Here is a 17050-nt window from a genome sequence, read left to right as displayed (position 1 = left end):
CTTGACCCTTGATTTCCTTACTGAAAACCTGTCTACCTCTAATTTCAATATACTCAGTGGCCCAGCCTCAACAGTTATGTGTGGTAAGGAACTCCACAGATTCACTATCCTCTTAGAAAAGAAACTCCTCTTCACCACTGCCTTAGAGAGATGACTCTTACTCTTGAGGTTATGCCCTCACAAGGGGAAGCAACATTTCTGCATTGACCTGACATTTTGCCACAATATATGTTTTGCAATTAACCTTTCTTTGTCACCATCATTTCAGAGCTCCAACAGAAAGTAGTTAATTAGCTTTTTCATCCTGTCCTTGTGATGATGTTGCTGTAACTTGCCAAAAGGAGCTGAAATATTCCTCTTTTTATTATTCATTCATGAGATGTGGGTGCCCTGGCCAGGCCAGCATTCATTATCCATCATTAATTGCCTAGAGGACAGTTAAGTGTCAACCTCATTGCTGTAGATCTAGAATCACATGTCGTCCAGACCAGGTAAGGGTGGTAGTTTCCTTTCTTGAAAGATATTAGTGAATCAGATGGGTTTTTCCGACATTTAACAGTGGTTTCATGGCCATCATTCATCTTCTAATTCAAGACATTTATTGAATGCAAGTTCTACCATCTGCTACAGAACATTAGCAAGGTTTCTAGAATAATCTAGTAAAATACCACTGGACCATCACCCAACCTTTACACTAAAGCACAGTTTAGACCAGGAGCTCACAATACTATTTAGTGCCAGCTTTGATCAGTTGTTAGCATGGCTGCCTTGAGACAGAAGCTTGTCTGTATATGAGCCATTGCAGAGATTTGAGCTTAAAGGTATATGTTGACACTTGAGTTGACACAAGAGAACTGGGAGACTGCATTATCAGAGTTTCCATTTATCAGATGAATCTTTAAACCAAAGCCCCATTAACCATCACTGAGATGAATGCAAACAGTTACACTATTTCAGAATAGTTTGTGGAACCTTGCTATCTACAAATTGCATGTCACATTTCCTACATTACAATAAGGACTTCATTGGCTGTGAAGTGACTTGATGTATCTTGAGGTCACAAAATGCACTAAAGTGAAATGTAAGTCTGTCTTTTTTTCAATTTTAGACATTTGCTCATCTTACCTTGTGACCACTTTCTTGTGAAGAATTTTGTTGGGTACTACTTTGGACATGCGGCATGTTATGTCACTATTTTAATCAGAACTCAGAAATTCTAAACCATTAAAATGTGAAAGGATTTCAAAGAGTAGATAGAAAATATTACCTCGGGGGTGGGGGTGGGGGGGGGGGGGGGGTAATCAAGAATAATTGGATATATATTAAAATTGGAACTGAATTAATTTAAAATGAACCCAGAAATACTTATTGATGGAAGGATGGTAGAAATCTGGTAATTTTTTTTCCCTCAGAAGGTTGTGAACGCTAATTGCTGCTTTCAATAATGAAATCAATCATTTTTCATATAGAGTTAAGGCAGAGTAAATGAGGTTAAGACACAGATCTTGGAGAATCTCGTAGTGGCATAGGAAACAGAAACAAGATGAGGTATTTCAGCCCATCAAGCCTGCTCCATCATTCAATATGATCATGGTTGATTCTCTACCTCAATGCCATACTCCCACACCCATCCCATATCCCATAACACCTTTCCTGGTTCTTAAATATTCAGTCAGTTGACCTCAATCACCTTATATGGTACAGGATTCCACAAGATCGCAAACCCCTGTGTGAAGAAACTTATTGAAAAGACAGACAGATAAAGATAAACTATTTCCATTTTTGGGAGATTATATAACTAAGGGGTATAGTCTGAGAATTAGGGCCAGACCATTCCAGAGAGATGTTAGGAAGCACTTCTACATACAGAAGGTGGTTACTGTTTGGAACTCTTCCACAAATGACAGTGGATGCTGGATCAGTTGTTAATTTTAAGTCTGAGATAGATAATTTTTTGTAATGCAAATGTGTTAGGGAAATGGGCCAAAGGCAGGTAAATGGAGTTAGGCTACAGATTAGCTGTTGAATGGTGGAATGAGCTCGAGGGAATGAAGGCTTGCTTCTGTTCCTCTCTTCCTCAGTTCTAAATGGTTGACACTGTATTCCAGGACCATGGACTCTTAAAACAAAGAACAAAGAACAATGTGGGTGGCACGGTAGCACAGTGGTTAGCACTGCTGCCTCACAGTGCCAGAGACCCGGGTTCAATTCCCGCCTCAGGCGACTCTCTGTGTGGAATTTACACATTCTCCCCATGCGTGGGTTTCCTCCGGGTGCTCCGGTTTCCTCCCACAGTCCAAAAATGTGCAGGTTAGGTGAATTGGCCATGCTAAATTGCCCGTAGTGTTAGATGAAGGGGTAAATATAGGGGAATGGGTCTGGGTGGGTTACGCTTCGGCGGGTCAGTATGGACTTGTTGGGCCAAAGGGCCTGTTTCCATACTGTAAGTAATCTAATCTAATCTAAATGAAAATAATCTAATCTAAATACAGCACAGGAACTTGCCCTTTGGCCATCCAAGCCTGCACCACCACATTTTGCTCTTCCATGCTAAAACTGTTTTCAATTACAGGACCCGCATCCCTCTATTCCCTTCCTATTCATGTATTCATCCAGGTGCTTCTTGAATGCTGCTGTTGGGTTTGCTTCCACCACCTCCTCTGGCAATGTGTTTCAAGCACACACCATCCTTTGTGTGAAAAACTTGTCTCACATATCTCTTTTAAATTTTCCCCCTCACATCTTGAGCCTGTGTCCCCTAGTAACTGACTCCGCCAATCTGGGAAAAAGCCTCACACTTTCCACCCTATCCATGCCATTCACAATCTTATAAACTTCTATTAGGTGTCCCTTCCAGTGAAAACAAACCCAGCCTATCCAAACTTTCTTCATAGCTAAAATCCCCCATATCAGGCAACATCCTGGTAAAATCTTTTCTGTCAAGAGTGTGGTGCTAGGAAGGCACAACAGGTCAAGCAGCATCCGAAGAGCAAGAAAATCGACTTTTCGGGCATAAGCCCTTTTTTTTCTACTTTCCTTACATAGTTCAAGGGAAACATCATCTCTGCTTCCAGTAGGTCCACCCTGTCATTCTATACATTTCGTTGAGGTCCCCTGTCATTTTTCTGAAATCCAGTAAATAAAGGCCTAGTCAACCCAATGTCACATCAGCCAACAAACTCGCCATTCTGAGAATACATCTGCTGAACCTTTCATAGAACATAGAAAAGTACAGCCTTTAGGCCCACGATATTGTGCCGAGACTTAATCCTAATGTAAAATATAATAACTTAACCTACGCACCCTTCAACTCACCGCTATCCATGTGCATGTCCAGCAGTCGCTTAAATGTCCCCAATGACTTCACTTCCACCACCTCAGCTGGCAACCACCCTTCATTAATGTTGTCAAACACCCCTGTAGGTTTGTCAAACATGATTTCCCTTTCATAAATAAATCCATATTGATTTTCTGTAATGCTGTTGGTACTTTCTAAGTGGCCTATTATTGTATCCTTCACAAAAAGACTCCAGCATGTTCCCTACTACTGATGTTAGGCTAACCAATCTGTAATTCGCCTTCCCTCTTTTTTTCATACAGTGGACTTACGTTTGCCATCCTCCAATTCATTTAATAGTCTCCATCATTGCCTTACTTCCCAGAGCATTTTTCATGGCACACATTTGACTTTTTTTAACTGTGAGACAGTATCAAAAGCTAAGTGGGGTTGGGGTGGAGATTAGAGAAGGGGGTTGGGGGGGGAGGGGGAAGAACCATATCCTAGCCACCTTGGGGGCTTTTTGGCAAGTTACATATCTGGGCAACATTTACCCTCAGTTGTGGACACATCCTTCTAATTGCTATACTCATGCTGTACTAATTGATGAAAGGAAAAAAATCAAAGATCCTGACTACTTTTAGATTGAAAGAATTGTATTGCTGAATGCTGCCTTATGTTTTGGAATGTTTCTTTTCTCCCTTATAGACTTTAGATGATAAATACTTACAAAAAGATGCAAAAGTCCAGCTGGCACTGCGGTACCTGGATTACTTTTATGCCTTCTTTTTCAATTTTGAAATGATTGTTAAAGTGCTAGGCCTTGGTCTTACAGACTATTTTACCAATGTCTGGACATTACTGGATTTCTTTCTTGTTGTGGTAAGTTTTTGTTTATTAATTCAGTATGTTCTTTGCAGAAATAATTTTAAAATCTTGTTTCAAGTGCTTTACATGTTGTTCATAAGAATGCAATTTGATTTTGTTCTCAGGCTTGCGATAATGAGATAGCATCTGTACATCATTTCACAACATGAAGCATGGTTGTTTATTCAGAAGACATTAGTGTTCAAAGAACAATGTGTTTCTTTAACAAATTTAAGCTGGATGGGAATTGCCTGGAGTAACAGCTCCACACAAAACACCTGATTCACATCTGTGGATTGGCTGTCTAGTGGCAATAGTAAATTGTCACATTGAAGCCAGATGCCTAACACAGAATAAACAGAACTGTCAAGACCAGACAAATTATTTTGATTAGAAACATCCTTCAGAAGATTTTGTTTTCCTTCACTTTATGTAGTTTTAATCCTCTTCTTATTAGAACTATCTCTTTGACTTCTCAAAATTCTCTAATGCCATGCATTATTTCCTGGCTTCTTCCATCTAGAGTACAGAGGGATACTGATAAGGTAAATTATCCACAGTGTCTCTTTGTCTCTGAAGAGGAAACTCTTTGATTTTGTTTGTGCTGCCCCCAATGGACAAGGAAAAATCAAACACTCACTACAGGTACATTGAAATCATAAAAGTAATCTAGAAGATTATACTCTTCTTACAGAGTACTAATGTGCACCAGTCACTGTGTTGCACATCGCTAGCAAAATCTATCTCACATATCATGAAGTTCATATATTAAAATTAATAATTAGGTGGCACAAAAAACATATAATAGTGTGCAGGGGTAAGATTGGTACGGACACTCCAATGTTAAAAAGAGGGGAACAGAAGGAGCTGGAGTTCCTACACTTCACTGCCATCCAATTTCACCTTGAGCAAGTGTGTGTGTGTGTATGTATGTGTGTGTGTGTGTATGTATGTGTGTGTGTATGTATGTGTGTGTGTGTATGTATGTGTGCGTGTGTGTGTGTATGTATGCGTGTATGTGTGTGTGTGTGCATGTATGTGTGTGTATGTATGCGTGTATGTGTGTGTGTGTATGTCAAGGGAGGTCAGAATCAGATTCAATTGGCAGACTCAATCTGGGCTCTCATATCACCACTTTATAATGCTTGCACCATGATGGATCCAGTCTGATATTTTTAAAAGTTTATTTTGAATGTCAAAAATGACATCCAGTAAATTGTACATGTGGCTTTTTGGATCAGGTGTGGAAACACCAGAGTTTTGCTCATCCTACCAATCATTGGGAGCTTTACTCTGCCCACTTACTGACAGATTGGAAATTAGGTGATCATTGAGCGAAGAATGAATTAGAATTGCTTTAATGATAAATGTACTCACATGAGTACAATGAAATGTATGCAAGTTGCCATTTACGACACCATCTTAGGTACAAGGTACCTATGAACAGATCTTTAATTACAGATTCTTAGGAATAAATCAGAAAGATATGAAAACATAGTAATAAAATAGAAAAATAAAGGAATGAAAAGTTCAGAATTATAGTCGATGCTGGCACTTACCCTTGAGCCTACAAAAGGAATTAAAAAAAGTTAGTTACTTTAGAATAAATTGCACTCTTTTTATGTTCAAAATCATCCCCTTGCATTCTAGTTAGCATAAGGTTATTTACCAGCATTATCACACTCTCCAATAAAACATGCAGAACAGGAACGTTCAGCACAACAACAGTTTATACACTGCCATATGCTACAATGATTACAGAGATGCAGGCAGACAAATCTGGCTGCACCGATGATTCTCTATGCTCCCATTCATGTAATTATTGAACATTAGGCACATCATCTTATATCAAAGCAAGAGAGAATGCTGTCCAAAGTGATCTTTAACAAAAATAGTAGGTTGTAGTCAATTGTTATAGTTTTTTTGCAATTCTTTTTATTGGAGTTATATCTGGTTTATTGATATAATGTAAACTGGTGAAATGAAATTTTCTAACAGTGAAAAACCATTTAGTAAGGATGCTAGCTGAGATTTGGATTGAATTATAGCTTACTTCTATCCAAACATGGATCAATTATTTCAGCACACATACTCCATTAAATTGAAGGTATACAGTGACTGCAGAACAGTAACTTTTATCCAGCAGTGTCATGACTCCTCAACCCTATGTTTGTTAACTCTAAATAGAGCTGTTTCAAAGCTCTCTTTAGCTGACAACATACTCAACCACCCTTCATAAATTTCAGTACATCCTACACTGTGATGCTAAATCATGCCATGTCCTGTTCACTTGTCTCCCTGTGCTCACCATTTACTCCTGGTCTGATATACCCTCAAATGAAAGCTTCTCATTCTTTATTCTTATCCCTCCACAGCTTCATTCTTCCCTATCTCTGTAAACTGCTCCAACTCTTCAAGATCTCTGCACTCCTCCAATTCTGGCTCCTTGCAAATCCATGAATTCTGTCCCCACAATTGGTGGTTGTGCCTTCAACTACTTTGGCTGTAAGTTTTGGAATTGTCTTCATAAACCTCTGCACTTTTTCCCTCATATAAAACATTCCTTAAAATCTAGCTCTGCTTCATAAAATCTCCATGTGGTTCATCTGGTATGGTCATCTGGTGTGAGAGAGAGGAAATATAGTGAGGCAAGTGATGGAATTGGGACAACAGGTTAAAGGAGAAGAGGAAAGCTCAAGACCAGTTGAAATGATGCAGTGGCAAGAAACATGAACATGGCAAGATTCAAAGCAGCCTGGGGGACTGACACGCGGAGATGGAAAAGGACAATTTGCTAGCATATAACTTTATTAAAACAGCTAGTAATGCTATACAAAGCAGAAATTTGAGGTATTCAAAAATTCAGGCTGTTGTATAGCAATCCGAGTTGGAGTTACTCAGATCTCCATAATGCAGATAATATTTGTCATAAACTGGAACTATTTGAGGCACTGAACTTTGGCATTTTGTAAGGTGCCACATCAAAGATTATTGTGCAAAATAAAAGCTCATGGTGCACGGATATTATATTGGCATGAATAGAAGATTGGCTGGCTAACAGAAAGTAGACAGTAGGCATAAATTGTTGCTTTTCTAGTTGGCAAAATGTAACAGGTCCTGTGCCGCAGGGGTCAGTGTTGAAACCTCAACTTCTTACAATATATATAATTGACATGGATGAAGGGAATGATGGTGTGATAGCTGATGACACAAACACAGGTAAAATGTAAATTTTGAGTAGGATATGAAGAGGCCACAAAGCGATATTGATAAGTTAATTGAATGGGCAAAGATTTGGAAAATGGAGTATAATGTGGGAAAATGTAAAACGGTTCATTTTGGCAGGAAGAATAAAAAAGAAACATACTATCTAAATGATGAGACATTGCAGAGCACTGAGATGCAGAGGGATCTGGGTGCCATAATGCATGAACTGAAAAGGTTAGAATGCAGGCACAGCAAGTAATTAGAAAAGTTAATAGAATATTTCCAATATTGCAAGGGGAATTGTAGGTAAGGTTATTCCTCAGTTGTGCAGGACACTGATGAGACTATATCAGAGTTATTTTGTACAGTTTTATTCTCCTTTTTGAGGATTTAAATACATTTGAAGAAGCTCAGATTGGATTTAATGGATTAATATCTGGATTGGGCAGGATTTTTTATATGACATAGTTGGACAGGCTAGTCTTGTTTCTGCTGGTGTCTAGAAAAGTAAAAGGTGATTTTATTGACTCATGTAAGGTCTTGTAGGGATTTGAAAGGATGGGTGTGTTAAACAATGTTTCTTCTTGTAGAGAAATATAGAAGTGGGGTCACTATTACAAGATAAGTAGACCTCCATTTAAGAAAGAGACAAGGGGAAAAAACTTATGTAAGAAAGATGTGAGTCTATGGACTCTTGTTTGAAAAGCAGTGAAAGCAGAAACTTTGAATATTTTTAAGTCAGAAGACACATGACACCAGGCTATTGCGCAACAGGTTTATTTGAAATCACAAGCTTTTGGAGTGTAACCCCTTCATCAGGTACACTTCACCTGATGAAGGAGCAATACTCCAAAAACTGGTGATTTTAAATAAACCTGTTGAACTATAATCTGGTGTCATGTGACTTCTGACTTTGTCCACCCCAGCCCAACACCAGTGCCTCCAAATCATGAATATCTTTAAGGCAGAAATAGACAGATTCTTGGTAAGAAACGGGTGAAACATACTAGGATAATAATGTGGAGTAGAGGTTAAATCAGACCAAGCATGATGCTATTAGATGAAGGAGTAATCTTGAGGAGCCAAATGACCTACTCCTGCATCTAACTTGTATTTTGTACGTGTTAAGCCACATGGCTCAGCTGTACTTACATCCATTTAAGTATTTCTAAGAAACATTACTCCCAAATGGAAATTCCTGAAGTTTAAAAGTGAAAACAGGTTGAAAAATAATAGTTTATATATATTTATCTGTGTTCAGATAATCATGTAAAATAATTTATTCAAGATATCAACAATGACTTTTTTTCTTATAGATAGGTTGGCTCAGTATGTTAGGCAACAGCATTCAAGCCTTCAAATCACTGCGATCTCTCAGAACACTGCGTGCTTTGAGACCTCTACGAGCCATTTCTCGTTGGGAAGGAATGAGGGTTGGTAGTGTCTACTTTTATTTTAGTTTGCATATTATAAAGTTTGAAGCAAGTTTATCTAATAATTCATATAATGAAACTTTGGTTGGCACAGTGATACCGAGACACGAAATCACCCTGCCATAGGGGGAGTCCCTCTTACTCTTTGAGAGAGGATATGGGATGAAAACTGGTGATCTGGTTGCTGAAGCAGAGACAGCCTCTGAATGAGGCTCCACACTGCAAACCTCACTGTCTCTCATCCAAGCATACTGATCTACACAGATTGGTAATCCTTTTCAGCATATTGGGCCACCTATAGCTTCAATTAGTGCATTCCAATAACATTAATATAGGTCACATTGAGCTTGCTGCACTTAATATACAGGAATGATGGCATGAAATCAAAATTTCCATACATCAAAAGAGTCATAATTTTCATATGCTGTTAATTCAGTAGGTTTTCCCTGACCTTAAGCGTTAACCAGATTTCATTTTATTTACAGCCATTTTTGCATTCTGTCAACTGTTAATAAAACTGACAGGGAAACTTAGGAATTAGAAATTGATACAATGATGCACAAATAGGAGCAATTTCAAAGGCATCTTCCTAATTACATGCTTTCCCATGAAATCCCATCCCAGAACCTGCACTGATGTAAATCAAACTAATTATTCTTCCTCAATTAATTTTTAGAAGGGACTGGTGAACTTTCTTATGCACTTCCTAATGGATTAATTTACTTCAAAATGACTTTTCATAACCTGACTTTTCTACAAGAGTGCTGCTCAGTAATTTGAACACTTTTCTCCCCAGTTCTGTGATTGTCATGAGAGTGAGTTGTTTTTTTAAAAAAAATGTCATCATGGGATATAGAAGTCACTGGTTAGACCAGCATTTATCCCTAGTTGCCCTTGACAAAATACTAGTGAGCTGCCTTCCTGAAACTTTGCATCCTTCAGCTGTAGGACCCCCCCTCAGTGATGTTTCGGAGTTACAGGAATGAAAGATAGGTATATAGTTCCCAGTCAGGATGATGTGTGACTTGAAGAGGAACTAGCAGACGGTGATGTATACTTCTGATTTCCCCCACCTCCCTGTGATTAATTAACTGAGCACCATTTTCACAATGAAATGGCTGAAATTGATCCTTCAGAATAAGAGAAGACTTTGTCCTGTTGTTATTTATAGCAAAATCATAAATGCATTCTTTACACATGTGTTTACAATTTGAACCACAAATAGCAAACAGCGAAATCCTTATTCCATATGTGGAATTGTGATGATATATCAGCATACTAGAATTCCACAGCACAGAGCAATGATGTGGAAATTCACTGTACCACCTCAATACCCCTCCATTTTACATGTTTTTTCATTATTATACCACAGATTAGCATTTTTGACATACGTGTCTGTACTGTACATACAGTACAGTATCTTCTGTGCTGAAATAAATGCTATTAATGTTAACAACTTCTGAGTGCAGAAGGATTTTTATGTATAAAATTAAGAAAATATTAATTTGAGTGTTATCATCATTGAAGAGGAAATGGGCCATTTGTACTTAAATGTGAGTATAATGCAGAATATTAGCATGGTAAAAGATCCGTGAGAGAATTTCATCAAAAATTAAGAGAAATGCATATGTGTCAGCCTTAGTTTAATGGTAAATCTTGCATGAGAGTTGGTTAAGGTTCACATCTTATTTCAAACATTAAAATGGAAAATCTAGACTGATACACCAGTGTAAAACTGAGCAAGCACTGACACAGGTGAAAATGAGATGTCACAGCAAAGTGCCATCTGCCCTGAATGTTTAAGATTCCATGCCACCATTTGAAAGAAAAGCAAGGAAGTCTGCCCAGGTGACACTACCTCAACCAATGTAATTAAAACAGATTAACTGGTCACTATCATATTTTCAAGCTGTATCGATTGATGTTTATCCTACATTACATCAAAAACAACATTTCAAAAGGAGTAAATTTGGCTGTAAAACACTTTGGTACATCCTGCAGTCATGAAAGATGCAAATATTTCACTTTTCTTTAAGACCATAAGACAAAATATTGGAGCAAAATTAGGTCATTCAGCCGATTGAATCTACTCTATCATTTGATCATGTTTCATAGACTCATGGAGTCAAGGAGTCATACAGCCCAGAAAAAACAGGCCCTTCGGCCCAACTAGTCCATGTCAATCAGGTTTTGCTAAACTGAACAAGTCACACTTGCCTGCGTTTGGCCCATATCCTTCTAAATCCTCCCTATCCATGTACCTACCCAAATGTCTTTCAAATGTTGTAATTTACTTGCCTCTACCATGTCCTCAGGCAGCTCGTTCCATATAAACACCCTTTGTATAAAAATGTTGGCCCTCAGGTCCTTTTTAAATCTTTCTCCTCTCACCTATGCCCTCTAGTTCTGGACTCCTCTGCCCTGGAGAAAAGATCTTGGTTATTAACCCTATCCATGCCCCTCATGATTTTATAAACCTCTATAAGGTCACCCCTCAGCCTCCTACGCTTCAGTGAAAAAATACACAGCCTATCCAGCCTCTCCTTATAACTCAAATCCTTCAGTCTCAGTAACCTCCTTGTAAATATTAGTATGCAGTACTCCAGATGTGACTCTACCAATGTCTTTTACAGCAATATGACGTCCCAATCCCTGTATTCAATGCTCCTGCCGAGGAAGGCAAGTGTGTCAAATGTCTTTTTCATTACCGTGTCTACTTATGACATTACTTTCAAGGAACTATGAACCTGCACCCTTGAGTCTCCCTGTTCGACAACACTCCCAAAGCTCTACTATTAACTGTTTAATTCCTGTCCTGGTTTGTCTTAACAAAATGCAACGCCTCGCATTTGTCTGAATTAAACTCCATCTGTCATTCCTCGGCCCACTGGACTAGTTAATCAAGATCCATTGTACCATTAGATAGCCTTCTTCACTGTCCACTATACCTCCAATTTTGGTGTCATTCACAAAATTACTAACCATGCCTCCTTTAGTTTTATCCATATTGTTTATATTAGTGACAAACAACAGTGAACCCAGCATCAATCCTTGCGCCAGACCACTAATCACAAGGCTCAAGTCTGAACATCAACCCTCTACCACCATTCTCTGTTTCCTAACGTCAAGCCAATCTTGTATTCAATTGGCTAGCTTTCCCTGGATCTCATGTGATCTAACCTTACTAACCAATCTACTGTACGGACCTTTGTGGAAGGCACTGTTAAAGTCCATGTAGACAACCTTTACCACTCCACTTTCATCTATCGTCTTGGTGACCTCTTCAAAAATTCAGTTAAATTTGTGAGACATGGTTTCCCATGCACAAAGTCATGCTGACTATCCCTAATCATTCCTTATCTTTCCAAATGCATGTAAATCCTGTCTCTCAGAATCCCCTTCAACAACTTACCAATCACTGGCGTTAGGCTCACCAGTCTGTAGTTTCCAGACCCTCTCTCGCAGCAATTCTTAAATAATGGCATGACATTAGTCCCTGAAGTTTCTGGCACCTCACCCATGGCTACAGACAATGTAAATATCTATGAGAGGAACCCTGCAATTCTTTCTCCAGGTTCCCACAATGTCTTGGAATACATTTGATCAGGTCTTGCAGAGTTATCTATCTTTATGCACTTTAGGGCCTCCAGCACCTCCTTTTCTGTAATGTGGAGTCTTTTCAAGACATGACTGTTTGTTTCCTTGGGTTCCCTAGCTTCCATGTCTTTCTCCAGAGTAAATACTGACGTGAAATATTCATTTAGTATCTCATCTTTCTCCTGTGATTCTACACATAGACAAAGTTATTGATCTTAAAGAGGTGCCATTCTCTCCCTAGTCGCTCTTTTCTTCTTAATACATGTGTAGAATCCCTTTGTATTGTCCTTTACCCTATCTGCTATGGTTGATATATTTCTCAACCCCATTCTCCTGCTTTCATCTTGTGACCTTTGTTCCCCTTAATAATCAAGACCCATCTATCTCTGTCTTAAATACATTCAATGACTTGACCTCTGCGGCAACATGTTCCATGGATTCACCACCCTCTGGATGAAGAATTTCCTCCACTTCTCAGTTCTGAAGAATTGCCCCTTCACTCTGAGGATATATCCATGGGTCTTAGTCTCTCCTACTAGTGGAGATATCTTCTCTACATCCGTTCTCTCTAGGGCTCTCATTATATTATAAGTTTCAATCAGATTCTCCCTCAAACGTCTAATCTCCATCGAGTACAGGCCAAGAGTCCTCAACAGCTCCTCATATGACAAACCCTTCATCTCTGGGATCATGCTTGTAAACATCTGGACCCTTCCAAACAGCACACCCTTCTCAGATACGGGTCCCAAAATTGCTCACAATATTCCAAATACAGCCTGACCAGAGCCTTATATGGCATCAGCAGTACATTCATGCTCTTGTATTATAGCCCTCTTCAAAGGAATACCAACATTGCATTTGCCTTCATTTTATCAAATGAACTTGCCTGTTAACCTGAATTAGGCCTCCCAAGTCCCTTTGTACTTCAGATTTCAGAAGTCACTCCCTATTTAGACAATATTCTACATCTCAATTCTTCCTACCAAAATGTATAACTTCACACTTTGCCACATTATATTTCAGCTGTCACTTCCTTGCCAAAACCTCTACAATCTCCTCAGCTATCTTCTTCAGAACTTTGTAGTCTAGTCCATCGGGCCCATGTGATTTATTCACCTTCAGACCTTTCAGCATCCCCAGCGTTTTCTCTTTCGTAATGGCCATAACACTTAATTCTGCCTGTCAGCGTCTTGAAGTTCTGATGTCACTCTGTGAAAACAGATGAAAAATACCTATTCAGTTCCTCCACCATTTCTTTGTTTCCCATTACTACTTCTCCAGCCTCAATTTCCAGTGGTTCAATATCTATTCTTGCCTTTCACTTACCTTTTAAATATTTAAAAAGAGAAACTATTGTAATCTTCTTTGATATTACTAGCTAGCTTACTTTCATATTTCAGCCTCTACCCCCCTTCTTGCTTTTTAAGCAGTGCTGTTTTTTAATGGCTTCTCAATCCTCTGGTTCCCACTAATCTTCACCACATTGTATGCTTTATGTTTTGCTTTTCTACTGTCCCTGACTTCCCTTGTCAGTCATGGTTGCTTCATTCCCGCTTCTCCCCCACCTTTAATTTGTTTCTTCTTCCTTGGGTTGAATTTCAGTTGTGCCACCCAAATTACCCACAGAAACTCCTGCCATTGCTGCTCTACTGTCTTCCCTGATAGGCTTCCCTTACAATCAAGTCTGGCCAGCTCCTCCCTCACAGCTTTGCAGTTACTTTTACTCAATTATAATACCAAGACATTTGATTGCAGCTTCTCCTTCTCAAACCACAGGGCGAATTCTATTATATTATGGTCACTGCCCCCAAGGAGTTCCTTCACCTTCACTGATTCAAGTTGCCTCAAATCCAGAATTGTCTGTTTGCGAGTGAGCCCTACCTTAAGCTGCTCCAAAATACGCATTTCATAGACATTCCATTAATTCATTTTCTTGACATCCACTTCCAATCTGATTTTCCCAGTACACCTGCATATTGAAGTCCCCATAACCCCACTATTTTCATCCCCACCTCCTGACTACAGCGAGAAGGCCTAGACACAACTCCCATCAGCGTCTTTTCTCCTTTGCTGTTCCTCAACTCTTTCCATACTGATCCTATGCCTTCTGACTCGATATTAAGTCTTGCTATTGATTTAATTTAATTTCTTACTAAAATGGCAAGTCTAGCCCCATTGTCTACCCTTTCAATAGAATGTGTATCCTTGGATAGTTAGTTTCCAGCCCTGAACCCCATGCAGCCAGCCTCTGTGAGACCCACAGCATCATACCTGCCAATTTCAGTCTGCATTACAAGTTCATTTATCTTGCTCTGTATATTGTGTGTATTTTTGTACATTCTCCCCATGTCTGTGTGGGTTTCCTCTGGGTGCTCCGGTTTCCTCCCACAGTCCAAAGATGTGCAGGCTAGGTGAATTGGCCGTGCTAAATTGCCCCTAGTATTAGGTGCATTAGTCAGAGGGAAATGGGTCTGGACGGGTTACTCTTCGGAGGTTGGTGTGGACTTGTTGGGCTGAAGGGCCTGTTTCCACACTGTAGGGAATCTAAAAATTAAAAATAAATAAATAAGTATACCACCCTCAGTCTGCATTATCCCTCCTTATTGTTGTCCCCTTATTTGCAATGCCTGAATTTAGTTTCCTGACCCTTTCCATTCTCACTGTCCCATAACTTGTTCTGGAAACCACACACACACACACACACACACAGCCATACACACACAAACAAACACACACACACAGACAGCCACACACACACATACACACATACACACAGCCACACACACACACACACACCGTTATGTAGTGTAAAGCCCTATCCACAGATCTAGTTATACGATCCACCTGGACCCAGGTCCCAGCATGGTTCAGGTGCAGCTCATCCCAAGTCTCCATGAACAGTAACAATTAGAAACTTCACACCTGTTAAAAAGTTTTATTTTTATTCTATTCTTACTACCAAAGTGCACAACTTCACATTCCCTCACAGTCATTCCGTCTGGGCACTCAACTATTCTGGCCATATCTTTTTGCAGACTTTGCACACATTTTTTTTAAATTGTTCACAAGATGTGGACATCACTTACTAGGAGGCATTTATTGTCCAACCATAATTCCCTTCAAGACAAACTGCTGCACTCCTTAAAGGATTTTTTTCTTTAACCATTTGTGGGATGTGGGTGTCACTGGCAGGCCAGTACTTTTTTGCCCTTGACAAGATGGAGGTGAGCTGACTTCTTGCAACAATTAAACAAGCAGTGGCGGGGACGGGGAACGTGAAGATGAAATATGAGAGTTAGGTAGCTAGTAATATCAAAGGAGACTGCAAGAGTTCATTTTTAGGTACTTAAAAGGTAAGGGAGAGGCCAGAGTGGACATTTGACCACTGGAAAAGAAGGCTGGAGAAGTAAAAATGAGGAGTAAAGCAATGACACTGGAGGGGCTCCAGTGGACGTTCGCAAGAATGATCTGGGGAATGAAGGCTTTATCATATGAGGAGTGGTTGAGGAGTCTGTGTTTGTACTCAATGGAGTTTAGAAAGGTGAGGCAGATCTCACTGAAACTTACAGAATACTGAGAAACTGGGACAGAGTGGGCGTGGAGAAGAGGTTTCCACTAGTAGGAGAGACTAGGACCTGAGGGCATAGCCTCAGCGTGAAGAGAGGACCCTTTCAAACTGAGATGAAGAAGAGTTTCTATGGCCTGAAGGTGGTTAATCTGTGGAAGGGACCATCTTGTGGTGCAGCAGTATTTTCCCTACCTCTGTTCAAGTCCCACCTCCTGCAGAGGTGTACAATAACATCTCTGATAAGGTTGATTAGAAAAGTTAGTTAATCTGTGGAACTTATTGCTGCAGAAAACTGTGGAAGCCAAGTCATTCAGTATCTTTTAGACAGAGATAGATAGATTTTTGATTAGTAAAGAGATCCAAAGTTATGGGGAAAAGATAGGAAAATAGATTTGAGAAATACATCAGTTATGAATGAATGACAGTTTCGATGGACTGAAAGGCCTAATTCTGCTCCTATATCTTATTGTCTTATGGTCCTACATTGGGACAGTCACAGTGCTGTTAGGAAGGGAGTTCCAGGGTTTTACTACAGGGACAGTGAAGGAACAGCAAAATACTTCCAAGTCAGGATGGGGTGAAGCTTGTAGGTGATGCTGTTCCCATGTATCTGCTGCCCTTGTCCATACAGGTATTAGAGCTTGTGGATTGGAAGGTGCTGTTGAAAAAGCCTGACTGAATTTCTGCAAACTGCTGTCATTATGCATCCATTGTGGAGGGAATAAATGTTAAGGAGGTGGTTGTTGTGCCAGTCATGTGAGCTGCCTTGTCCTGAATGATGTCAAGCATTTTGCATGCTGTTGGAGCTGCATTCATCCAGGAAAGTGGAGAGCATTCCATTATACACCCAATTTATGCCTTTTTGACAGTTGACAGACTTTGGAAATACTGAAGGTGAATTACTCGCGATAGACTTCCTAGCCTTGGATCTGCTCTCATAGCCACAGTATTTTTTTAATGTGGACGGTGAGCCGCAGTATATATGGGGCAGGTCCAATTTAGTTTCTGAACCCATGGTAATCCAAGATGTTGGTAATGGGGCATCCAGTGTTTGCAATGTCATTGAATATCAATGGGCAATTGTTAGATTCTGAATTGTTG

General features: G+C 39.6%; 1 protein-coding gene across 6 annotated transcripts in view; it reads left to right on the top strand.

Moving 5' to 3' along the window:
* LOC122554926 (sodium channel protein 1 brain-like) overlaps nucleotides 1-17050 on the top strand; it is a 159199-nt gene that overhangs the window by 67930 nt on the left and 74219 nt on the right. For 3 of the 6 annotated variants that reach the window (XM_087989215.1, XM_087989225.1, XM_087989231.1), the window contains 2 exons: nucleotides 3986-4159; nucleotides 8668-8784. The exons of 1 other annotated variant lie outside the window; for it this stretch is intronic. In XM_087989215.1, coding sequence (XP_087845341.1) covers nucleotides 3986-4159; nucleotides 8668-8784 — 291 coding nt within the window. The remainder of the gene's footprint in view (nucleotides 1-3985; nucleotides 4160-8667; nucleotides 8785-17050) is intronic. 2 more of the 6 variants (XM_087989221.1, XM_087989226.1) reach the window with 2 other exon arrangements.

Source organism: Chiloscyllium plagiosum, unplaced genomic scaffold (assembly GCF_037043375.1).
Source record: "Chiloscyllium plagiosum isolate Xiang-an unplaced genomic scaffold, Cpla_swu_hap1 HiC_scaffold_1, whole genome shotgun sequence".
In the NCBI taxonomy this organism is placed as follows: domain Eukaryota; kingdom Metazoa; phylum Chordata; class Chondrichthyes; order Orectolobiformes; family Hemiscylliidae; genus Chiloscyllium; species Chiloscyllium plagiosum.
This window is presented reverse-complemented; position numbering and strand designations above follow the sequence as displayed.